A 26,065-nucleotide genomic window follows, 5' to 3' on the forward strand; every position below is an offset into this window, starting at 1 on the left:
GCTCCCCCCGACGGTTCAGCCTTTTCTCCATCTCCCCAGCACCCCCAGCTCGGTTCTGTCCCCCCCCACTGCTACTCCCACCCCCACTCCCCGTTCCCCCCCAGCCCGCCCCCTCCCCACGCCCGGCACCTCCGGCCCCGCACGCTCCGGCATTAGCCCCGCCCCCCGCACTGAGCCCGCCCCTTCCCCTTTCTCATTGGCCGCCGTCCCCCGCGCCCGGCAGCTCATTGGCCGCGGCAGCCGCCCACGTGTCGGTGTTTACTGGAGACGGGACCGCAGCGTTCCCCGTTGCTACGCGACGCGGTGACCCGGAGCCGCGCGTCGCCACCGCGCAGCGCTCGTTTCCATTTCAATGCAGCGGGGATTCACGCAGCCACGGCCGAGGCTCCCGCGCTGTGGGACACCGCCGTGCTGCCGCAATGCCTCCCCGCTGAAGTTGGGTTGAGAGGCGGCAGCTCCTCCGCCCGCGGGCAGCGCAGCTCAGTACTCAGCAGGGACCTACAGCATCAGAGCAAAAACAAAAGGAAACGAGCACGCCGAGCTGCTTTCTGTCTAACCTTGAGCTCCAGCACCTGGCAAAGCCAGCAGCAGCAGCTCTGTGCCGTGCAGGGTCCATTCACGCTGCAGGAGGCACCCGGTGCACGCAGCTGTGAGCGCTGTGAAGGCACAGAGCCGCGTTGGAGCAGGAAGAGCACAGCAGCACTGCTGCAGTGACAGCTGATGGGGGTTCAGGCCGTGGGAAGGGGGGCAGGGTTGGCTCAGTGCTAGACGTGCACTGAGGCAGCAGCTTGAAGGGAACAGAAAAGCAGTGCTGCTCCTCTCCTGCAGCCCAGCTCGCAGGATGGAGCACAGCCCAGCGCAGGCATTCAGTCATTCGGTTCAGCAGTGCTTCAGCCCAGCACTGCATTACGAGCCCCAGGCCTAAGGAGCTCCCCAGCCCTGCACAGCTGTGGGAGGAGTGCTGGACTCCATACAGGACCTCACTGCGCTCAGGGCTGGGCTTTCCCACCCCCGCCCCAGCCCTAAGACAGGACACCATCCTGCAAAACAAACCCCAACAGCTCAGGCAGGTTTGTCTGCAAGCACTGAAGGCTCTCCCTGCTCACAGCACCCCTGCTCACCGTTCAGATCCCCATCTCTGAAATAGAAGGATGAGACGGGAGAGACAGCCCTCCACCAGCAGGCTGCCTGCTGCAGGCTTTGTTCATCACACCACCAGCTAGAAGGTAGTATAGGCTTTACTGCAGCATGTTTATTTGCTTCATTGAGGGGGAAGATCACAGTTTGGGAACTTCTCCTTGTATCAACCTGGAGATGATGCCCTCCACAAGCACTGCACGCTGCTTTCTCCAGCGTCCCCTCCAGCCAAGGATTTGTGTCACTCAAGAAAGGAACAAGTAGCAAGTCCTGCTTCCCCTGGGAAGAAGGCGACAAGCTGCCAAGAGAGCCTACTTACAGCAGAAGCCTCATGGTTCAGACACAGCAGCTGCTCAGAGGGTAAAGGGGTCACTGCAAGCACCAAAAAAGGAGAAATCCCATGCATTTTATCGCAGGTTGAGTGTTATTGTTTCAGAGAGCTCAGCTGTGCTGGAGGCAGACGCTGCTCCAACCCCCACCCCGAGAAGATTCTGCCCTCATTCAGCAACTTCAGGCAGCTCCAGGAATCACACCTGGTGTTGCAGGGCAGACAGGTGTTCAAGTGATGACCCAGAGCCCCACACGACTTTCCACTGAAGCACAACGACCCAAGGCTCACAGAACGAAACGGCCCAGCACCCCTGGCCCTGCTGGGAGGGACGTTCGAGCCTGTTCCCAGCACCCAGCCCCAGGGCAGCCCTGCACTGACAGGACCTGAGCTGCCCTTTCTGCTAACTTGGATCTGATGAAAGCGCTCGCTATGCCATGCAAGAGAGCACAGGGTGCTCAGCTGGCCCTCTGCCCTGCCAGCAGTGAGTGGAGCAGCCCAGCAGCTCAGTGAGCCGTTCCTCTCTGTGCTCAGGCAAGCCACAATCAGAAACAGAAACCCAAACGTTGCTTCCTCTTGCAATCCACACGCAGCAACCAGCGCTCTCTATTCCTTTCTCAGAAGCTGACAGCTATTCTTTTCACACTTTTCTTCTCCCCCCACCCTTCAGAGCAAGTGATAACACTAAAAAAAAGAATTAAAAAAAAAAAAAAAAATAAAAATGGAGTTTAAAAATTCAAACCTTCCTCATTTCTTCATTTCTCTCAGAGTTGTAAACCCTCCCCACTGCCAGTGGCCTCTTCTGTTCAACTGTAAAGTGCTGGTCAGGTTGATCTTTTTCTATTGGATCTCATGGCTCAAGACCCTGAGAACTCTCACCCTTCCTACAAGAATAAACGGTTGTGTTACGCCTATAATTTATGGAATTGCCTTTTCATGCATTTCTCCTTCTCCTGTGGAAGCCAGGACGGGGGCAGGGGCAGCTCTAGTCATCAACAGTGATGTTGCGGAAGAGATAGGCCATGGACTCGCCGTTGTGGATCCGCCGGATGGCCTCAGAGAGAATCAAGCTGATATCCACAGTCTTTATCTTGGGGCACTGCAGCTTCTGCACTTCGTGAGGAACTGTGTTGGTCACCACCACCTATGGAGTGCCAGAAAGAAAAGACCATCAGCTGTGCTGCTGATGCTTCGTTCTCACTGAGCTGCTATCCCAGCTCTGCAGGGCACGCCTGCAGCTGCACAGGCTGAGGAACCCATGTTTAAATTAATTAATTCCATCAATTAATTAAAACAGTCCAACTGTTCAGAACACTACTGTGACCAGCACCCTATGACAGCTACCACCACCAAGGTGGATGGGCCCATTTAGAGCACAGGACCTGATGTATTTTGTCACCGAGGTTCAGGTCCAAATGTTTTTCCTCACAAGGTGCCCATTGGCCCATCAGCACTGGGGGAAGAGAGGGGCAGAAGGCCTGTGAGAAAGCAGTCACACACAGCAGCTGTGCTGAGGGAAATGCCCAGGCAGGGATGGCTCATCCACACACCCTGCAGTTCAAATCGATGCCCACCTCATCGATGGAAGACTCCTCTATGAGACGGGGTGCATCTGCAGACAGGAGCCCATGAGTGGCCATCACAAAGATCTTGTAGGCTCCACGCTCCTTCAGGATCTCTGCAGCAGCTACAAAGCTTTCCACGTCATCAATGATGTCATCCTGAGAAGAAACAGAAACGGCATCAAACCCAGAAGCTTCTCGTGCCTGCAGTGCAGAAATGGGTCTGCAAGGTCTTGTGGCTTTGGCTCTGAACAAAGGAAAAAAAATAATAATCCTCAGGCAATTTCAGCTGCTGTTTAGATGTAAAGCCAAAGTCTGTGAATAGCATGGAGCACATTACAGATCCTTTTGAAGAACACCAATATTGTGTTTTGGAAACAATACAGTCCCAGCACACATAAGCAGCACAGAGCTTATCTTGAGCAAGGTTGTTTTTTCCTTGCTGCATGGTAATTGTTGCACAGCAGCATGGCACAGGATGTATGAGAAACTCAGCAAGGTTTTTTGTTTGCTTCAAATCCTTTAGGAGATCTCTTCACATATCCCAGATTTGTTGAAGCTCTGCAGATGTTGGTATTTGTAGATTCAAGGGAACAAGATGATTTGGGGTTTTCCGAGGCTGCACTGTGAACAGTTCTCAACAGAAAGTTGAGAATAAAGAAGGAAACCAAAGTCAACAGCAAAACCAGAGAAAGAAGTGACAACAATCACATTCCCACCACACACCAGCAGCCCCTCCTACCCTCTGGGACAGTGCAGCTCAAGGAAACACGCTGAAAGCAAACCATCCCCACCCACTCCTCTCCATCATCTCGTACCACAATGATGGCAATTCTTCCTCCGACGTCTCCAACCACAGTTATCGGTGGTTTCTCCTTGGCCATCATCACTAAAGAAGAAACAAACAAAAGCAGTCAGTCAGCCTCGAGTCCAACTGCAGCAGCCCCACTTAGCAGAGCCTCATGGTGGTGCACAGACACAGACGTGCTCTACATCATCCTGATCCCCACCACAGTGGGTAACCATGCTTTAACCATTGCCTTTCTCTTTAAATAAACAGCACTGCTGCTCGAAGATGAAGCTCAGTTTCTGCAGGGACCAACTATTCATCTCTGTGACAGAAGCAGCTCCAAACATCTAACAGACCCTTGTGCAAGAGTGCTACAACACAGACCTCACTGGTGGGTCATGGCAGTGACTCCAAAACAGGACCTGAGGAAAGGAGCCTCACAGCTGGGAGCAACCCATGGGCTTCTCTGCACAGCCCTTCTCCAAGGCACATGGTTTGCAATGCTCCATTCTTCACTGGCTGTCACTGATTTGTCTCAAGGATTTGACTCAGCAGCTTGCTTGCTTTCTCTGGTATCACCAAACGTGCAAGGATCTCCCAGGTAATGGAAGCACCTTACCAACACCTGCACAGGCAAAGGAAACCCCAGGCAGGTTTCAGAATCTGCTGAGTATTTTGAAATGAGTTAACAGAAAGAGCAGGATAACATTCAGTTCCAACTCGGTTCTACAACCACAGTGCAGCCAGTCAGTGGAAGCAGAAATACGTGTCAATGAGCTACGCTGACACACGGTCAAGAGATGGGCCAGGAAATAAGGTTCCACACTTTGCTGACTCTACTTTCGCACCAACAAGGCTCATGCAGAAAAAACTACACATGGAACAGCCTTTATCCTTCATCCTGAAAAACCTCCAGCAGCAGCATAGGAAAAAAAAAAAAGGAAGGAGACACAAACTAGGAAGCACTGTTCAGATGTGACACGGCCTTCAGACTCCTGCCAGCCAGGGATCAGCTCCAGTTACCAACACTCCATGCCTCTCACTTGCCAGAGGGTGCTTGGGTATGCAGTAAGCACTGCAGGAAAACTCACAGCATGGCAAGGACACAGTGGTGGCTATGAAAGTTTCATCAGGTGACAGTCTGGGCTGATCTAACCACTGCAGCAAACAACACCTCACGTTCTGTAGCACCCATGGGCCCGCAGCCCCCAGGTTTCATGCTATCTACAAGGCATGCAGCCAAGTGTCCCACCAGGGATGCTCCTCTTTGTAAACTTCTGGCCACAACAGATTCCTGAATCCAGAGGAGTTTTAGACCTAGGAAAAACATTTTGCTATCTATCATAAGATAACCTACTTCCATGCAGTAATTCACACTTGAGACACGAGCTGCTGCCCATCACAAAGCCTTGTCTGAGCACTGATTTCTGCCCTCCTGGGTCAGAGGAGTCCTACACGAAACTCCCCATCCTGCACAGCAGGCTGATCCAGTACTCTTCCCACAGCTCCTCAGGGCCTGGGAACACTCACAGTCCATGCACAGCGGGTGAGTCACACCGAGGGATGTGATGAAAGCAGTTATGAGACCACAGCTCCAAGGACTCGTGTGCAGTGCTGTGCTTCATGGGCACAACGTGCTCTGCTCCCTGGTCTCCCTTAGGCCCCTCAGAGCTGCACAAAAGGCACCCAATCCCTCTGCTCTGCCAGAGGAACGTTACTCCTTGCAAAGCAGTGTGAATCAGAACACCCAGCTACCCAGAGCTCAAGGGTTAACTGCTCCCAGCTACCCAGAGCTCAAGGGTTAACTGCTCGTTGCACTGCACATTCCTCAGTCTCTGCATTGTTATTCTCGAGTCTCTTATCAAATGCAAAGTCACGTCTAAATCCTGAAGGGAAAATATTCTTATGAGGAGGAGGAGGAGAACTTGTAATAAACTCGGATTAAGCTTCAGAAGAGATAAGCAGACCATAGATTTCAATTACAGGCACTACCTACCTGCTCAGATTAGTTATTAACAAAACTCCAGGTGGGAGCTATGAAAAAAATCAGAAGGATTACATCTGGCTGCCATTCCGTCCTGCGTGTGCACCCACAGGAGTGCCAGCTCTGTTTACAAGAGCCAGCATAGGGACAACTCTCAGCCATAGTTAATGGATACAGGGAACTGAAATTCAGCACTGTTTTACTGACAATCACATCAAGTTTCAGCAGACCTGTGCCCTCCCAGTTCCATGAAGGAAGCAAATACATTCCTTGCTATGCTCAAAGGCCAACCAAGCAGCTAGCAGCATGAGCAGTGCTTCACATCTTTTGTCTGCTTTATTTTTCAAGTATGGTAGGCAACGTGTCGACCTACCCGGATCCTAAAGAGAGGTTCTCCCTTTTTCTTGTTCAATTTTCTCTGCAAAGAAAAGAAAAAAATTGCAAGCCAAGATCCACCCACAACCAACCACATCAAATTGCAAGAGAACTTTGATCACTGCAACGTGATGAGAGCGTATGCAAGGGTTATCGTGGCCAACTTCTTTTTCTTCCAAGTCTTTTGACATTATCTGTGTGTGCCCATCAGAGCTGATACAAGAAGGTGGCTTGAAAAATAGTTCCAAATAGTGAAGAGCAGCCTCTTCCCAAACACAAAACCCTTTGATTATCGTGAGTTTAGGTCAGAAGCGTTGCTACTTTTTCCTGGTAAGTCAGAACAGATGCTTGCTGTTTTGGTAGCTTTAGGAATACAAGAGAAAACAGCCATCATTTTTACAGCACAAGGATTTAAAGAACATGGGGGTGCTGGGGAATGAAGCCCATCAGCCTAACCTGCACCGTCAGCCTGCTGTGAGTGACAGTCATCAAGCACCACGTGTTGAAGGTGAGATGATCATGGCATGAAGCAGCACAATTCCCAGGTGCTTAAAGCCACTGCTTCAGTTAAGCAGTCAAAAATGGGTTAAGGAATGCTAAAAGAAATTCTGTTTGGAGCTGAACGTTATCATCACATGTATTAAAGCAATAATCACTGGGTGAAATAACAGCACATTGACCACAGAGCCTGGGAACAAAAGGCTCCTCCAAAACTGTTACACAGACAGAGCTGGAAGGACAGGTGACATTCCTGCAGCCCAGCCAGGACATGGAAAAGAGATGGGGGGAGAACATGGGAACAGACCCAGGATCACCCCAGTTCTCCCACCCAACTCTCTCCTCTCACAGCAGCTGGCTGGGCTCTGGGTTTGAAGCTGACCATTGCCTCTGTGGAGAAAGCACCAAACTTCCAACCCACCGAAACAAATGAACACAGGGTGCTCTGCACCTCTTCTTTAAGATGAGGATGCAAAGTTTCCACACGTTTGCTGCAGCACAGCCCCAAGCCAGCTGCAAGCTTTGAGACACACAGTGCCTAATCAAAGAGAGCAGTTCTGAGCGACATCCTGCCTCAAAGGCTCTGGTTTCTGATGTTGGAGTGACAAACACTTGGAGCTCCTGCTGCCACTTCAGCACAGCACTTGAGGAAGTGTGTCTGGAAACACCTCTGGCATTCCTGCAATAGCTCCACGTGCCACCTGATCAGAGCATCACATCAGCTCACACTCTCAGGACAATAAACAAGCCACGATGCTGCATAAGAATTATTAATTAAAGGCACATGATTGCTATTAGGACAGGGAGGAGAGGTGCGTGCCAGCTGCAGGAGCCTGGCCAACTCACTAGAAAGCCCACAAGGAATTGCAGGAAGCATAATTGCTCTGGGACTGCTCCCAGCCCTGGGTTTTACCTCAGTTCTGGTTGTGACAGTGCCCCTGGGGACCCCAAACTGTGGAGACAGGAGAGGGAGGACGCTCCACACCAACATCCATGCAGCCCACAGGGGGGCCCTCAGCCTCAGCAGCCCCCCAGGAGCCTTGCCACTTCCCAAGTGTTTGTGGCACCTGGGCCAGGCAGACCTGCAGACTGACTGCTTTGGCAGCCAGAGGCTTTTTTGGCCAGTTCACAAACACACACACACACACACACACACAGCCAAGCCATGTTTTACTCTGCCATCAAACCTTGTGATGCTGAGACTGCTGGTGATGGAATAACACAGGAAGAGCTGATCAAGGGTTTTGTTTAATGCCCCACTTGAGGTGGGAAGCCACCTTTCCAACAATTGAATCAGACAGGAAGGGAGGTTTAACACTCACAGCACTGCCATCCTTAACCCTGCCACACAGATAACAGATGGGTGGCAGAGGATAAAAGACAGGTAGGATTAAGTAGCAGCTTACAGACTGCCCTCAGACAGGTACAGCTCAGCATCCTGCAGCTCCAGTAACAGAGCCCAGCTCACACTCAAAGCCAGGCATCTAGTAAGGTTAGAAAACAGGAGATAAAAAACAGCTTTCTTCAGAGAGTTTTGGACAAGCTTGCAGCATAACCCTCCCACCTCTGTGACAGACAGCAGCCAAGCTACAGATTGATTGTCTGACATGTGTGCTTCAGGTCATTAGTCAAGTGCAGAGCTTCTGCAGGAGATGAACAGTGGTGGTACACAGCAAATTAGTTTGTTTGGATAGCTGAGGACTGAAAACATTCTCTCACTGAAATCATAACTGAGCTGGACAAAGGCAAAGTTCTGCATGAGCTGACACTGATGGGGCTGCCCAGCAGCGCCAGCTTCTGCAGCTGAGATTCCTTGGAGTGACACAGCTGGAAAGAAAGACACCGTGGCATCAATTCCCTGACAGCAGACAGATGTGAGCTGGAGGATGGAATCCCTTCAGAGTAGGACAAGAAGGAAAAGGCCAAGTGCAACCGTGCAAATTCCTGTTTTGCTGCAAGTGCACGAAGAAATCTCCTATCAGAAAGGAGACGAGCAAGATGAGGTTCCAAACATCACTGCCAAACCCCACCTGTCCCCCAAGGCCCAGGAGGAGTTTCACCAACAACATAAGCTTTGTTTAGCTGATTTCATTATGGCAAGCAGGACTGGGCTAATGTAAAATGCCTGCAGTCTTACTCGCCTTCCTCCTCCCTGACTTGTCCTCAAACTGGTTGGATGTTCTCCCCAGACTTCAAAAGACAGGAGGAGCTGCTTATCAGTAGCCCCAGCCACAACCAGTATAATCAAGCTGGGCTGCCTGATAGATAGCTCTTTATCACACACAGCAGCATGCTGCATTTCCCACAGTCAGCTCCCAGCCTCATTCACTGCCCCCATCACTTCTGTCCTATCACCATTTACCTAGGAAACTAAAATCCTTCCAAACAGGAGCTGGATTTTGACTGTATTGCTATTGTTTGACTGCTGCTGTTGCATGAATACAAGCAGTGCTAGTAGGACCACTTTTCCCAGAATACATTTCCTGCTGTTTTCTTTGCAGTGTGCTCTCAAGAGCAGCTTATCAATTGATAGCAAGAGCAAAGGAATCAGTCCAACAGTGCTCCCTAAGAACCTACTCACACTAGCCACACAAGCATCAGAAGTATGTCAAAACAGACACTGCAAGGTGACTGCATGGTTCTCCAGATAAAGAAAGCCTCCAGCAGTAATGATGGCTGGAGCAAGAGGGGAAAGCAGAGTCCAACCCATCCCTCCAAGATGGGGACAGCAGCCTGTCTCAATGTCTGCTCCCTTGTTAGTTCCACTTTTGCACTTCTTGTTTGATTTTAATGAGTTCATTATTCTGCAAGCTTCGAGCAGAACTCTGTCAGTCTGGCACAGCTGACTGGTCACCCCAACAGGAGCAATCCTGGTGCTCTGCATGGCCACTAGGAGTTAAACAAGGACTTCTCCCTGTACCTCCTCCAGCAATTTGCTAACATCGACCTTTCCATGAGAAAAATTCCACTCGTCCAGCTGCCCTTAGGCTGATTACACCTAACAGCCCCTTTCTTTCCCCTCAAGCATAAGCAGAGAAGCTCAATCTTACATGGCAGCTCCAGACCAGGATGCACAGTTGCATTTTTGACCATGGGAGGGGAGTGACGTCCATCATCCATGTCCTGCTCTGTGCACTGAGCCTCGCCGTGGATCACTGCCAGCCCCAGCCGCAGCCTCTCAGCGTAAGACTGAGCCCTGTGGGACAAGCACAGCAGGTCAGCAAGATGCTGGGCTGCAGCTTCTCAGCCCAGTGAAGCAGAACTCTCCCACAACTCCCCCTCTCCACCAGGCAAACAAAGGCTGTACAGTGGTTTTAAGAAACAAAAGCCTCTTGGATCAGATTGGTGAGTTATTTGCACACCCTCCCATGTTTTCCCCCTACTGTATTTCCCCATCAGCCCAGATTTTCTTCTGAGCTGTTTTTAACCAGCTAGTAAAGAATCTGTTTACCTTTTAGCTGCATCGGGAGACTTGGCCACAATAACGGCGTTTCTATAATCTGGAATCTGGATGTGATAAAAACTATTTAAGTAAAGATCTTGAGAATGCACAACTGATTTGACAGGCAGCTTTAGAACAGCTTCCCCCACCCCCAAATCTTCATTCTGTGGTAAGAAGAATTGCACTCCTCAACACAAGCACTGCATATTCTATGCAAAACAACACAAATAGGTTTAACACTGGGCAAGACCACACATGATGTAATCTTTTCACAGGTCCCACTGTGTACAAGACTGCAGCTAGGTGCCTCCTTTCACTACTGGCACCTGCAGGGATCACCTGCAGTGCTAACTGCAGCTGCCTGAGATGCACAGCACAGGGAAGGGAAGGTTTAGCAAAGGCTCTGGGCCCACAGGCTTCAGCTTGCACAGAGCAGGTGTTAGTTTTGTGCTCAAAATGAGCAAGGGGGGGTGGGGTTTAAACAATGGATGGCACCAGATGTGGGCCCACTGCAGGTTGAAAGCCAGGGCTCCCCCCCATGGAGAAGCACTGCTCTCACCACACCACCACAAGTCATAATGTTGTGCGTTTGGGAGGCAAAGCCTCCACCCCCAGGCCCCCCATGCTCAGCATTCCTGAGCACAGCCCAAGATAAAGCCTATCAATAATTCAGATCAGTCAGACATCCAAAGCAGAACAAAGGGTGAGGAAAGACAGTTTAACAGGATTTAAGAGGTGATGAGAGGCAGGAGCACAGATAGCATCTCTCAAACAGCACTAGCTCCATAGAGAGCAATGAATTTCAGCTGAGGGCTCAAGTTCCTCTTCTGTTTACGGTCAAGAACTCAACTTCTATTCCAGTACAATCACACAATCTCATTTAACATAACATTTTCTCACTTCCTTGAGAAACATGCAAGATGTATTCCCTAAGAAAAAATACAATCAAAAATAAAAATGAACAGAACAGTTAATCTAGCCTGACAGCACAACCTCTGCATAAGCAGCAGCTCAACTCTGCTACTGCATTAAGACAAGTGGATATATACAGAACTAGAGTAACCTCACTTCTTCCTGTATGTACTGAATCAAGAAAGGGGATGCTCTCAGGTTGTCTACAGGGAAGCTGAAGAAGCCTTGAATTTCCTTCTGATGAAGATCCATAGTGATGATGTGTGTTAAACCTAAGAAAAGAACAACAAAATAATTCATGGAGACAACTCCCACGTGGCTGGAGTTCCTGAAACATCTCCACTTTGCAGACCAGTGTGCCATGAGTTAAAATAAGCTTAAGAAGGGAACGTGAAGTTTCAAAGACGTGATAAGAACTGTACGAATGCAACAGGAGTCTCAGCACCAGGCTGACAATGCATCTCAACGTGACACTTCTAGGCCACCTCCCCAGCCACGAGTTCAAGAAAGAACAACAAACTGAGGAAAACTATCTCCCAGAAAGGAGCTCACAGGTCTGGCAGCACATCTGTACATCTGATGGGGGACAGAAGGACGGCACCCCTCGGATGCCCACAGCACTCACCTGCCTTGGCAAGCATGGATGCCAGCAGCTTGCAGACTATGGAGCCTCTCTTCCTCATTTTGCTCTGTTTGCTGTAGGGGAAGTAAGGAATGACCCCAATGATGTTCCTGGCACAGGAAGTCTTCAGTGCATAAGCCATTATCAGCAGCTCCATCACAGCAGTATTCACATCCCTGTGAGATTTCAAGATCATCCCAAATATTAGCAGCAGTACACCCATCCCCCTCTCTCCTCACCAAGCTTTCACATAAATTGTGCTCTACTTTATGCCAGACCCACACTGTAATCCCACAGCTCCTTCTGTTGTGCCACAGCACACTGCAATCAGCTGCTGTGTGCACAGAATTTGACTCCAACATAGAAGCTGTGGATCAGCACTTGGTTTTTGTATCCTGAGATGAGGTGTGTGATGACTTCCTCCATCACCACAAAGAAAAAAACCCCCCCCAACTTATCTCCTGATTAAACAGCACTACAAACCCCAGCCATCTTTATTTGGAAAGAGAACAAAAAAGTGACGTAAGCAGAAAATACATATAGATCACAGAAGGAACACAGACAAAACTCTGTCTTCAGTTAGCTTCACCACGATGACCAGTGTGGTAGGAGTGCATTCATCTGCATCTGACTTCATTTTGGAAAGTGAAAAAAAAAAAGACATTGGCCAAGCCCTTTCAATTCCTTATAACCAACACCAAGGGAAGCCCAAATTCCACACACTGTCTGCATTATCACAGAGCAACTCCAGACCAAAAACTGAAGAATCCACCCTTGTTCACGTTTTCCAGCTACCCCGAACAACACACTACATCTCCAGCAGGAGGGCAGTGCTGCAGAGCCACAAGATAAGCAAGCAGAAGCTGACCTGGCCATGCAGCAGAGCAGCAAGCAGCTCCTGGCCACCCCAAGAGCTCAGACACTTGTTCCTCTTCACATGCCACACATCACAAATCAATAACTCCTTCCATTCCTCCACTGCTCCCCACTCCTTTGTGAACTAACCTCCATTTGCAGCCCCCTTGTGCATGCTCTGCGTCCCTTTATTCTCCTGCTGGCTCTGGCAGCCCCCGTGCACAATGCTGCTCACACACAAGAAAGCTCTGTTGGCCCCGAAGCATCCAGCCAAGAATTACATAAAACAGAATCCCTGCCACACAGGACAGCAAGCTAACAAAGAACCACTTCTTCCCTTTGCTGTTTCAGTTGTGCCAGGGTGGCTGGGAAAGGAGAAAAAGATTCTGCTATCGGTACAGAATAAAAACAAAGTGGCCAACTTGAAGACTGTTCGAAGGTCACCCCAGAAATCCAATACCTTTTTCATTATCGCTTCTCAAGTCACTTTAAAACAAAACAGAAGGAACAGAAAACAGACAGAACTGCTTCTGTAAGAGGCTGCCCTCATTTCAGGAGGTACCAGCAGCCCCGGAGCTGTGCTGGGATCCTGGCAGCAATAACCCCACACGCCAGAGCAGGGAGTGCTGGAGGAGGAACATCGACGCTCTGTGTCCCTCATAGTCCACAGTGCGTTCCTCATCTCTACCACCACCACTCTGCCCAGCAGCTTTCTGATATGACACACTCTTGGTACAGGCAACAGTAGGCAGGAAGGAGATTCTGAGCTTAAACAACTCATCATGGAAAGCACCACCTCCTCCTCCTTGTTCTCACAGAGCAGAGCCCCTAGGACCTGTTCCAGGCCACTCAAATCCAAATATCTCCAGCAGATTTTCTCTTTACCTTCCCTTGCTCAGTGCTAAGCTACTTATTTTTGCCTAACCAGCACTAAGCTAGTTATTTTTTCCTCATACAAATGCAAACCCACTCTAGCAGCCTCAGATGATACCTGTCAGTGTAACTGCTGGACTTCTGCCATATTCGTTTTGGGCAGGGAGCTTGCATCAGATATTTGGGTCTTTCTGTGCACTTCAGCTGCAGGCTGTGGATTCACACTGCAGCACAACAAGGCTGTTTCCCCTCTCTATTCCCTTCCTAGTAATTCCTACTGTTTTGCTTGCTTTTCAAACTGCTAATAAGCGTGGAAGTCCTACTTTCAGGTTACCCAGAACTGTTGATTTTGCTCTATTTAAAAGCTCCCCAAAACCCTCTGCAAAATGGAGATGTCCTTGAACCTGTCCTCTCAAGCAATGCAGCGAGGCACAGCTGCAGCTTAAGAATAACAGACGACTTGTCTGCACAACAGTGGCTCATCATCTGGAGGAGTTGAGCCCTTTTGCTAAAAGGACCCATTCTCTGACCTGGAAACACTCAGTTCAGCCTACAGAAAGAACAAAGGGATTGACAATATGAGAGCAGAAGAGGTTTTCCCCTCCCAAAAATCATTGTTAGACTGAGTTAGCTCTCTTACCTTACCTGTCTCATGTTTACAAAGCTCTCAGTTACAAGTTATTTCAGAGAACTCTCTCCCCAGGGAGGACAGAATGGCACCATTCACCTGAAACACAATCCTGCATCAGCGGGTTCTCATCTCATGGAGATTTAGCTGCTCCCTGGGGGAGGAAACACTCAAAAAAAAAAATAATCTCTCAAGAGAGAGGAGCTCTAGGAAAGTGTCTCAGCCTCCAAGAGGCACTGCAGGAGAGAGCAAGCTGACCTTGGAGTCCTACTGTTTTCTTTAGCAACAGGCCAAGCATTACAAAGAGGAAATGAACTTGAATTCTCAGTGGACTGTACTTCTTAGGCAAGCTGGGAAAATATTGGTTTCCAGGTTATTTTGCTACCTGCTTGAATGCTGGTACTTATTATACCTTGAGATCTCCAAATGCTGAGCAGAATTTGGTAGCTTGGAGAATGCTATCACAGCATGAATACTTTTATTCTTGCCTGGTATCAATATATATATATATATACCTCATCCCTGAAAACAGCATATCATCATTAAGAGCTACAAGAGCAGAGAAGGGAAGCTGAGGGTTTGAGGGCTTCCATCTGAGTTTTACACCACTATAGGGAAAGAGGAAGAGCAATCCAGCTTGTAACAAGAGCCACCACTGATGTTCATCGCTGGTTCTGCTGCTAGGTAACTGAGGCAGGGGAAATTACACATCCTGAAATGAAAACACCAGTCAAAAATCACCAAGGAACTGATCCTACAAGGACAGCAGCACACAGAGCAGGGATGTTTCATCCATCAGGGATGTTAGATCATCCATCACACTTGTACTTGCCTCAGGTGACACGCATGCTATTCGATGGGAAGCTTCTCAGCTCACCATGGTGCAAATGATCCTCTGGAATTTTTAGCAGCTTAACACTATGCTGTGTCTTAATTTAAGAAGTCAAAGCAACAACAATACTGGAAAGAGACACCAGCATGGCTGGCAAGCCAACCAGAACCATCAGCTGAACTGGAAATCAAAAGCACATCACTGTCATGAAATGAAGTCACACGTCCCTTACCTGGGGATTGTCTGTATGATGAAGATATCCTGACCCCGGACAGATTCTTTTATTTCAACTCTTGTTTCTGGAAAGGATGAAAAACCACAGTTTTATTCCCAGATGTCAGATTTCCAGTGAAAAGGCAACTTGGCCCACAGGGAGGACAGCAGGAACTGCTCCTTTTTGCCACATGCATACAAGGGGAGCTAAGTGGATTTTCCAAAAGCCCTGGGAAGCAAGGAGCTGGCATCACAGACTGGTGAGCTAGCTATATTCACAGTGCTAAACTAGGCTAAAATGTTGTTACCATTACTTAACGCCTAACGAGAGATCCTTTTCATTTCTCTGTGCTCAATGCTGAAAGCTGTCAGTACCACATTCACTAGATCCCAATGAACCATGCACAGAACATCCCCTAGCAGTACCAGGTTAACCTGGCTCATTTGCAGCTGACAGGGCCAGCTGTGTGCAGGCTGGAGAGCCTACCACACCAGCAGCAGTGCTCACAGGGAGGTCTCCCCATCTTCACTACCAAGGAGAAGATATTTCAACGCTGACATGAGCAGGAAGTCTGAGTCTGCTGAAATCACTTCCTACAGCCCTCACTCAAAGCAAGAGCCCAGCCCCAGAACAGCTCAGCAGGGCCCAAGCAGTGACACCAGGTTTTCCAAGGGGCCCTCCTTAGCCACTCCTAACCCACACAGCTGTGAGCCAGAGGGCAGGGATAAGTTAGAGGAGAGACAGATCTACCAAGCCAGAGAATTCAGAGTCTAATCGCCCAGACATCTGCAGCAGCCTGAAGGGACTCTGATGAAAGGAGAGAGATCTGTTGTGCAGTGATGAGGAATGACTTCAGGCCTCCAAGCAAGCAGCCTGATTTAAAACTAACCCCAGAGGGCAGGAAACTCTCAGTAGCATGAACAGACAGCACGAACATCCCATCATAGCCACACACAGCTACAGAAGTTCATGCACCGCCTGCTTGTCCTGGCAGCCAACATCCTCATGCTTCAGCCCAGCAAGGATATCTGAAAATGGGCACTTGCTACACTTAAAGAGGTGAAAACAACCTTCTGAAAGCACAGCTCCCAGCACGGCCACACACCTGCTCTCTTGAAAGAGAAACAGGTGCCATAACCTGCCTGCAGAAAGGGGAGGACTAGGAGTAGGGAACGACTGAAATTTTGCAAGGCAGACATTTAGAAAAAAGGCCATTACTTCAACCTGGAAGACAGTTTCCTAGGCACAACAGCAAGTATTCTGCAGCTACTAACAGCTGAGGGAGGAATCTATGTCAGATGAGACAGCTGACAGGCAGGAAACAAGGCCATATGGGAAATGAAGGAACACACTTAATTGGTTCACCTAAGGTTAGATGCAGAAGTTCAGCAGTACCATCACAGATGAATCACTGCACTTACCAGGCAGGTTTGGCCAACAGAGCCATCTATCTGTATGGCTAAAATAAGCCCAGAACAGGCTTGCAAGTACTAAAGAGTTCTCTTACCTCCATTGGTTTCCTGGTACACCACAGATTTCCCCAACTCAGCACCGAGACGCCTGGAGAGAGAAAAGGAAATTGAAACTGGAAGCACTGAGCAGATCTCCATGCAGAGCCCACCTGTGTGCACACTGACAAAGCAAAGCACTGCCTAATGAGGACCCAAACGTAGCAGCTGAGCTGCAGAGCAACACAGCTCCCCCATTCATACAGGCATGCACTCAGGGGCTCAGCTGCCTGAACACACGTCCTGTGTGACTGCTTTCCACCCACGTCAGTCCTTGACCCTTTGGGAGCAGCCCTGGTTGGGCCCAGGTTCCATGTGAGCAGCAGCCCTCTTTGATTTTGCTTAAATTTGTTTTACAATAAAATTCTCTTCAAAATGAATCATTAAAACACTCTATAGTCCCAACTGTGTCCTCAGGTGACACTCTGTATTTAACCCTGCTGACAAGTAATGCATTAATACCTATTTAGAGACAGGTGTGTTCACCACCAGCATACTGCTGACCAACCAGTGGCTTCTGGACTCAGCTGAGCCCCAGGCTGGAAACCTCAGCCAGAAGCTGTCCTAGGAAGTGATGAGACCAGGACAGCAGTGACAACAGAAACTCCAACACAAATTCCAACACAGCAACTGGCTGCACTGGTTACAAAGCACTTGGTGCTCATCTGGCAGCACGTTTTGCCAGGACTGAGGCTGGTGAGCAAATTCTACATGTGGGTGGTTACCTGCAGACCCAGCCCAGGTCAGGGACCCACTGCAGCACATGCAGGTGCTGTGCAGTCTGGAGCAACAACTCCACCCAGACCTCTACTACAGCTTCTCTCACCAGTCCCACGCTGTGGAAAGCAGCAGCAACACAAAGCCAAGCCCCGGGATCTCCAGGACTGACTCTGTGTACATCAAAGGTGAAGTCTGCTCACAGACCTGCCAGACACTCCCTGTTGCCCCTTGGGATCCTGAAGTCCTGATAACAGCGGCACATTTGCAAACGTTAAGGTGCAGCCCAACCACTGCTAACAAATCCGAGTTGAAACAAGCTGGACAATCAAACACAAAACAAATCAGTGTGTGGGTAAACACTGAATGATTCACTCGTTCCTCCATGACCACACAGCACGTCTCACGAGCTCCCTTTGGAGGCACATACACCCTCACTTCACTGCACGCTGCAGTGCTGGAATACTGCTCCATTAAGCAGAACGTGCAGATGCCCTTAGTCAGCCCCACAGCTCATGACAGGAGGGAAAGCTTCAGGAACCATCCAGCTGGAAACACCTCTGCAAAACACCCCCCAATGGTGGGGCATTTGTGACACGTGGTGAGGATGTAGCTGGAAAGATCCCAACCACGCTGGAGAAGAAACAAGAGCCCAGTGCTCCTCAATTCAAACAGCAATGCAGTTTCTGTGCTCCTGAAGCAAGAAACAGGAACGGCACGCTTGCTTCCTGATGGAAAGAGGGACTCAGAAAACAGCTCAGCTTATCAAAGCTGGATGCAGATAACAGCAGAAGAGACAGTAAGCAGCCGCCAACTGGCACAAGCAGTAGCAGATTGCTCTGGCCAGACAATAAATAAAATGTCTGCTCCAACTGTTGACTGCAAATAAACAAGAGAGGCAGCAATGGGAAGGATATGAGATAAAACTGTCCTTAAAGTCATATATCAACCCTGCCTGCAGTGTTCTGCGATGATCTGAGCTGCAGACACAGCGAAAGGACCAACAGGCAGCTCCACAGTGCTCCAAGCTGAGGTGTGTTTACTCAGCAGCACACCTTTCCCTCCATCTGATGCAGAAGCTTTGCACAATCAGAGACTTCAGCCTAAGGAGGAGTCTGATAAAACCTAGACTTAGTCCAGGCTACTAACAGTGGGGGGCTGTCCCTGCAGCTCCTGCTGTAAAGCAGCAAATTGCACGGGACATCAAAAGGAAGATGGACACAGGAGCCAAGGGCAGAGCACACCTGCACCACCTGACAGCCTCTTACCTGGTAAGAGACCAAAGAACAGCTTCCACTTGCCATCACCTCTCCCTTTTCAGCATCCACTCCCAGCTCCTTGCCCTCTAAACTGCCTCCCTGCAGAGGCTCACAAGCACTCACTGCTTTAGGCAACAGAGGAATTAAAGCGACAGCAAAAGATTCTGCACGAGGCTGCAGGAGCACAGCCCTATGAACAAGGCTGTCAGAACCACCAGACCGAGGTGACCACAGACACAGGCAGATCTCCACTAGGGAAAGCCACCACCACAGTTCAGGGCACTCAAAGCAGCAGAAAGCCACAGCTGGTTCTGCCTAAAAGAATACTTCAGACTCTGTAGCTACAACAGGACTTCAGGCAAAATGAGGTCCATCAGCAAAAGCACTACGACGTGGTGCAGTGCTTGGCTGCAGAGAACCTTCTGCTGATACTCAAGTATTTAAGACTGGAAAATGGTCAGGCTGATTTCACGCTGCTTGCAGAAATCTCACTTCTGCTCTCATGCCTGCTGGCTCACAAGCACACTTCTGGAAGCTCACTTCTCCACCCCAGAGACAGGAACTTGGTTTGGTGTTGGCCTTGCCTTTAAAGACAGCAGTCTTTAGAGGTGAGATGTGCTGCGTACAGCCCACCAAGAAGAAATGCTGCTGCTCCAGGCTGCTCCATCTCTTCAGGATTTTAATGTGATCTCCATTCAAGCACTCACAGCTCCTAAAAGGCAAAGCCTCCCTCCCTGCTGCCCTGCAGTCCTTGGAGCAGCTCTGCCACTGACTCAGTTGCTCTGGGACCTGCTGGAATGCAAGAGAAAAATCTCTTTTTGTGGCTTTAAAAAAAATATTTACTCAACACAATTAGTAAAAAATGTGTATTGATCTGTAATATCCCTTGCTATGATCCAACTTCCTAAAGTCTCAGCAGGTGCCAGGAGGATATTAAGCCATGGACACAAGAGTGACTTCAAGACCTGTGTTCAGTGCAGTTTAAATGTGAACAGCCCAGAAGCCATTTGTAGTTCAATAAGGAAGAGACACACTGCAGGACTGCAGGTTCTACATCAGCCTTTAAAGCGCTCCACTGAAGGAGGTCAGAAACCACAGCACCAGGCTCCCGAGACAAAGGACAATCAATTAAAGAGACCTGATGAATCAAAACACGAGATGTAAATTCACTTGCAGGGCTTTGTTTCAAACTGAAGCAAATCCTTAAGGATCACAGACAACTCGTCCAGCTAACACAGCAGCAGTTCTGGGGTGCATTTCCTAACCTCTGCCTTCAAGGACCAGGCAAGGAAACAAAGCACCTTTCTGGATACACAGTAATCTGCTCTGAAACCATTATAACCATTTTAGCCCCTCTTACCTCTCTCCATCCACGCAGCACAAGTGGATTCTGGAACAGTTTATGCCATCCATCTGCCACTTGTACAACAGCACGTGCATCGTTTGCTCCAGCCGCTGCAAAAGCCATGCACACAGCACAGATTTTGCCCTGCTCTTGTGTGTTTCTGTGGACTGAGCAGCTCCCACACTTGGCACCAGTCAGCACACAGAGCTATCACACAGCCTGCTCAGCTGTTTTAATGCTTAAGTCACACAGATAACCCCAAAGCCCAACTCCATGCTCACCAACGCCCCTACTCCAGCACTGTGTCCCATCTCTAACTCCCCCCAACCACACTGTCTGACTGGTTGTTCATTTCTCTCTGCCCAAACAAAACCTTTGGTGCAGTGTTACCTTGCCACATCTATCAGCTCCCTGTCTCAGTGAGTGCTTCTGTGTCCAAGACAGAAAGGAGTTGGTGCCAGCTCCTCTCCTGATGCTGGATTGTATCGAGCTCTCCCCAGACAGTAAGAGCAGAGTCTGGAGACAGAGAGCAGGATGATATCACTTCTCTTCCATCCCAACAAAAACGCTCCTTCCTTCAGCCAAAAAAGGTTACTGCAAGACCTCCTAACACACCATCTCTTCCAGAAGCAGGATCTGCCTTCAGCTCTGCCTCAGAAAGCACTGCACTTGTTTCACTGCTGCACACAGAGCTCTGTGACCAAAGATCAGGATAAAGGTCTCCATCTTTTCCTCATTAATCTGCTTTGCTGGGGTTTACAGTATTGCTCTCACCTTCAGACCACCAGCATACTGCGTGCTGCACACAAATGCACGTGTAGAATATTCAGTGCCTGCAAGGAGTGCGTGACACCATGTCCAACACAACACAGGCCTGCAGGAGCCGTGGGGACACATCAGCAAGCTTCAATCCTCAGATCCACGCAGCAAGGGAAATGCAGTAGTTAGAGACCCTGTGTGCCAAACACTGCAGCTAGAGGGAGATCTAAATTCATCTGCTACAGACTCCATGCTGGTAAGACCTCCCTCTCCCCCCCCAGCAGCACACAAGGTCCATCAGAGATAAGAACTATTCACAGAAATCATCTTTCTTCCTAGCAGATGCAGCTTGCAATCAAATGCCAAGCGTCCCAATTACAGCAGGAGTTTTCCTTCCTTCAGGGAAAGGATTAAACAAAGAGTCCCAGTCCATTTACAAGATTGGAGAAAACATAGGGTTTATTTATGTTTCAGTCATCCTGACTCTAAGAAGTCATCAGAATTCTCACAAAGCGTTTGGCTCCCATGAGTCAGCACCAGCTCCTCTTCCTGGCAGAAACTAAACTAACAGAAACAAAAGCTCAAAACGAAAGCTGAAGCGAGCCTTTAGGCCTCACCCTACAGCCAGCCCAACTCCTAATATTGTGTGTTATTTTAAAGTTCTTTTACCATTTACACCAAAGGTCATTTAAAAAACTAACTTTTAAAAGAACGCACAATATTAGATGACAGACTCACCCTTACAGGACTGCTCCAACTCTATTAACAGGTGCAACCGACCCCCCAGCAACGTATGTGCTGGGAAGGGACACAGTGGGAAGCCAGAGCCAGCAGTCGCACATCTTTTGCAACCTGAAAAGACAAGGGATGCATTATAAGCGTGTTGAAACAGCTCCTGAGCTCTTAAGGGAAGTCAATACAAAACTACAGCACGAGAGGCTGAGAAATACCACTGAGTTTCTGGGAGACTTTTTTGTTGTTGTTGTTGTTGTGGACAAATCCACATTATTGAGAGTTGCAGGTTTTGCATTTGTCTCCAACAAACCTCCTCTCACAGGTGACCTCAGACACTTCCATCTGAGTGATAACTGCCCTCATTTTATGGACAGCAAGGATTTAAGTCCCACTTGAAGCACTACCTGTGCAACACATTCACGTGCTCATACCGCTGCTCAAGCATCCAGCGCCCTCACCACTGCTAGAGCAAGGCAAGGAGCCCATCTTGCCTCTGTCAGAAGTTCAGATCACGAGGCATAGCCAGAAGGTCACTCTGCATTCTGCTTCTGTTCAGCCTCAGAGCAGCACTGGAAGACCTGCAGATCACAGCCCCTAGCACACCTGGGAGCACCTGTGCTTCCCTATGGCAGGGAGAAATTCCAGACGCTTAAAACCTCACGTATAACTCACAGGCTGACAGGGAAAAGTGAGTGCAAACAGAGCACGTCACGCAGCCAGCTGTGTGCCACAGCCTGAGGAAGCCTGCTCTGCGTCTTTCCACATTACATCTTTAGAGGAAAGCGAGTTATTTTTGAGACAGAGAGCGGAGAATAAAGATTGCCTCCCTGCTCTTTCAGTCCTGAGAACTTGGAGCTCGTCCCCTATCCCCAGGGGACTTCTGTTACTTCCCGCGTTGACGCAACAGGACAGGTCTTCCCACGTCCCATCTATTGCAGCAAGAATGTCTTCTTTTTATACAGATTTCATTTTCAGAGTTTTAACGGTGAAGGGAAAGTGATATGGAACTGACCAAACATAGCAAGAAAACAACAACCAACCAAACCCACCTGTGAACCAGTAACACCTTGCCAAGCACAAGGATTTGCCACCTCACCTCACATAAAGGAGCCTGTCACTATTATCCAACACGTGTCCCATCAACACCAGTGATCCCTGCCAAACAGCACAGTCAGCCTTGTGCAAATTACCTGTGCTACAGACTGAACGCACTGTTTGTTATGCTAGCTGGAGAAGCAGCAAGATGTTCCTGCAGTTTAAGGCAGCAGCACATCTGTATTCAGCCCTATCTCCAGTTTGAGCAGGAAGCAGACAGCTGCATGGACAGCGGTAAGGATGCTATCCTCCACACCAGACCAACAAGCATAAAGGCCTCTTAATTTCGGGAGCAGCTTCCTATAAGCTGTATCTGATCAAAAGCAGAAAGGAAACACATACCCAGCCTTAGAACAGCAGCCTACAAAAAAAAAAAACCCAACGCACCCCTGCCTCCCAGAAAAGCCCCCTCAGCAGGCAGTGCCCACCTGTTGGTTGCCCCAGTCTGAACCAAACAAACCCAACCCAAAAGTGTGAGTGGGATCCAGCTCCAAGCGCTGCACGGTGGGGAGCGTTGTTACAAACAGAGCGGGACCAGCATGTAAATTTCTACCGAGCCGAGCTGAAAAGCAACGGCCTGCAAAAAAAGGGGCACGCTTCTACCCCTCAGCTCCTCTTTGTCAGCATTTCCAGGGCACCAGAGCAACAAACCCCACTCCAGGCTGGGGCCGCACGTCGCTGTGCCGACAAAGCAGAGCCACGAGTCCCCGCGCAAAGCCCCGAGCCCGCGCTCAGACCGCACGGTCCCGTAAGCACCGCACGCCGAATCCAGCTGCCTGCCCACCGCCCGCACCGCGTCCCCCCGCGCCGCATCTGCACGGCTCTCCATCGCCTTCTGGGACGGCGCCACTCCACCGCCCCGCGGAGCAAAGCGCCTCCCAGCACCGCTTCCCCCCCCTCCCTTCCCAAACAGACACCGGCTCCACAGCTGGATGAACGCTGCCAGCACGGAGGGGCGGATCGGACCAAGTATCTCCGTCCCACAGCCGCTCGGCACGGACTCGGGCTGTTGCCGGCTGCCGGCTCCGGGCTCACTTACTCGGTGATGCGCTTGGCCAGCTCGGTACAGGCCGCCGTGGAGTTGGCCGAGAAAACCCGATAGCCGCTCCTGGCCGCGTTCATCGCCACAGCGTCATGCAGCCCCTTGGGAGCTCGGAAAGGAGGAAAAAGAGATTTATAAGGCAACAGCAGCTTCCGTGGCATCCTTTTCTTCCTCCCCGCCGCTATCGCCGCCCCCTGAGGGGTGGGAAGGAGGAGGAGAGAAGCCGTCCTGCCGCCCCACGGCGCTCCGCGGGCCATCCGCGCCGCGCGCCTCACGGGGCTCCTGCTGGGGGCTGAGGGGCGGCCGAAGGGCGGCCGGGGGGCGCTGTGCGCGGGGTCCCGCTCCGCCGCGCCGCCATTTTCTCCGCGGGGATCGAGGGAGAGAGAGAGCCCGCCCCCGGCCCGCCGCCATCTTGGGTGAGGGCACCGCCGCCGCGCTTTGCTCCCACAGCGGGCGACGGGTATCCGCTACTACGGCTCGAACGGAGCCGGTACCTGTGGAGGAGGAGGAGGGTAAGCACGGCGCGAGCTCTTCGGGCTTCACGCCCGTTTCGCAGATGCGGCGCCGCGTTCCGCCGCTTCTCCCACTCCTCCAAACAGCGTGAGGCACAGCCAGAGAGCTGCGGCAGCTTCGCTGCCCGCACCCAAGATGCCCGGCGGAAGCGGCGTGAGGGCCCTCTACGCGCACTCTATAGCCAGGAAGGCGGGGCGTGGCGCTCGGTCCTCCACGCTCCTTGTGCTGCCTGCGGGAGCGGCCGCAGAAGGGCGGAGTTTCGCTGCTCAGAATCTTGATGCGGTCCCAAAACTCAGCAAGACCCTTCGGCAAGTCCCCCCAGCCCCTTGCTGGTCCTCCATCCGTGTTTTAGCCTAGCATGGCCCTTCCCTGCTCTGTGATCCACTTCCGCCGCCCGCGCACCCCCTGAGGCCCTCCTGCCTCAGCCCCACACGGGGACGTGGTGACTGCAGGCGTGCTCTGAGCACAGTGCGGCTCCAGAGGGGTGAAAAGGCAGCAAACACAGCGCTGGGGGGTCCTGAGCAGAGCTGAAGGGCAATGGGCAATGCTGGGGGGGAGGGGAGGGTTCTGAGCTGTGCTGGGGGGAAATGGGCAATTCTGGGTGGTCCCAAACAATGCTGGGTGGGTGTAAGTGGTGCTTGGGGCATCCTGAGCTGTGCTGGGGGGGAATGGGCAATGCTGAGGGGTCCTGAGATGTGCTGGGGGAGGGGGGTCCTGAGCAATGCTTAGTGGCCCTGAGTGATGCTGGGTGAGAATAGGCTGTGCTGAGGGGACTCTGGGAGAGAACGGGTAGCGCTTGTGTGTTCTGAGCAATGCTGGATGGCCCTGAGTGGAGCTGGGGGGGTCCTGAGAAGAGCTGAGGGGGGAATGGGCAATTCTGGGTGGTCCTGAGCATTGCTGAGAGCCACGCGGTGCTTACTGTGGGAGCAGCCTGCTCTGCTGTCCCCCAGGTGGTTCCCATTGCAGCCTCTGAGTCAGCTCCCAAATATGCCTTTGCTCATCCCACTACAGGAAACCGCTGCTGGGAAGTGGTGGAAGCGCTGCCACAGCCCTGCATCTGGGGGAGAGCGGGGAGATGGAGCGGCCACGCTTGGATTCCAGCGCTCCGGTGCTGGGCTGTGCTTGGTGGGGTGTGTGGGAGCACAGGGAGGTGACCTCAGAAATATTTCTGTGTAAGTCATCAGCTGTGGGAATGAGCTCAGCTCGCAGCCTCGCCAGGGTGATGTGTGAGCGCCGTGCTGCTGGGCTGCACGGGGATTCCTGCTGGGATTGAGGAGCTGCCCAGGTTCCAAAGGCTGAGAGCCCTCCTGGGCCAAGCTCTGGTCTCCAGTACAGCTTTTCAATCCAGGTGCTGTCCCTACACAGTCACAAGAATTTCCCGGTGCCCTGCAGCAAAGCTGGTAGCCCCAAGCCCGGATCCTGCAGCCCCAAACCTCGTGCGATTCCATCCCCTCCTGCTCTAGGCCTGCTCCTGGTGTCCCCAGCTTGGTTCATCCCCTGCTGGAAGCTTCCCATTGCAGCACCTGTCCCCCTGCCAAGACCTGCAGCCTGGCCAACCCCAGTGCAGCACATCACTGCTATTTCTGGCTCCACCTTGAGACTCGTGCCGTGCTGAAAGAAACCAATGCGGGCTGAGCAGGCATCGGGAGCATCTGGGACACAAATGGCTGCAGTTCCCACTGCACACAGCTCCCACTGCGCACAGCTCCCACAGGCTCTGTGCAGCAGGCAGAGCTCCACATCATGCCTTACACCAGAGGGGGGAGCAGTGGTGGGGGCAGTGGGGATCTGGCACTCTGCATTTTTTCCCCAAAGAAAACCATCTCACTCGCCGCCTGGGAGCAGGAAGAGACCGGGGACAGCACAGAGCAGAGATGGGTTTAATTGCCGTGTATAATCCTCAGATTCTTGCACAGATCTGGGTAAATCTTGTCTGCTTCTCCTGCCTCAGTTTCCCCAAGTTGAGCATCCTGCAGCCCTCCAGCAGGGAGCAGGGGGTGCCCGAGCTGATGTCTGCATGGCAGGGGGATACACTGTGGG

At 50.9% G+C, this 26,065-nt stretch overlaps 1 protein-coding gene across 6 annotated transcripts; it reads right to left on the minus strand.

Annotated features, from left to right (window-relative positions):
• Window positions 1–1,232: 1,232 nt before the first annotated feature.
• PRPSAP1 (phosphoribosyl pyrophosphate synthetase associated protein 1) lies at window positions 1,233–24,154 on the minus strand. 6 transcript variants are annotated; one of them, XM_042831081.1, is made up of 12 exons: window positions 23,510–23,594; window positions 21,379–21,492; window positions 16,560–16,612; window positions 15,071–15,137; window positions 14,024–14,105; window positions 11,654–11,826; window positions 11,185–11,300; window positions 10,126–10,181; window positions 9,725–9,870; window positions 3,846–3,916; window positions 3,040–3,186; window positions 1,233–2,609 (listed from the first exon to the last, which is right to left on the minus strand). In XM_042831081.1, exons 6-12 carry the CDS (start codon window positions 11,805–11,807, stop codon window positions 2,451–2,453), a joined length of 849 nt encoding a protein of 282 aa, XP_042687015.1. In that variant the 5' UTR covers window positions 11,808–11,826; window positions 14,024–14,105; window positions 15,071–15,137; window positions 16,560–16,612; window positions 21,379–21,492; window positions 23,510–23,594; the 3' UTR covers window positions 1,233–2,450. The 6 variants fall into 6 exon arrangements, with proteins under 6 accessions (XP_042687015.1, XP_042687013.1, XP_042687014.1 ...); XM_042831079.1 differs by having other exon boundaries at window positions 11,180–11,300; XM_042831080.1 differs by having other exon boundaries at window positions 14,019–14,105.
• Window positions 24,155–26,065: the final 1,911 nt, after the last annotated feature.

Source organism: Centrocercus urophasianus, unplaced genomic scaffold (assembly GCF_019232065.1).
Source record: "Centrocercus urophasianus isolate 14NV4802_14NV808 unplaced genomic scaffold, USGS_Curo_1.0 seq_340, whole genome shotgun sequence".
Classification (NCBI taxonomy): Eukaryota; Metazoa; Chordata; class Aves; order Galliformes; family Phasianidae; genus Centrocercus; species Centrocercus urophasianus.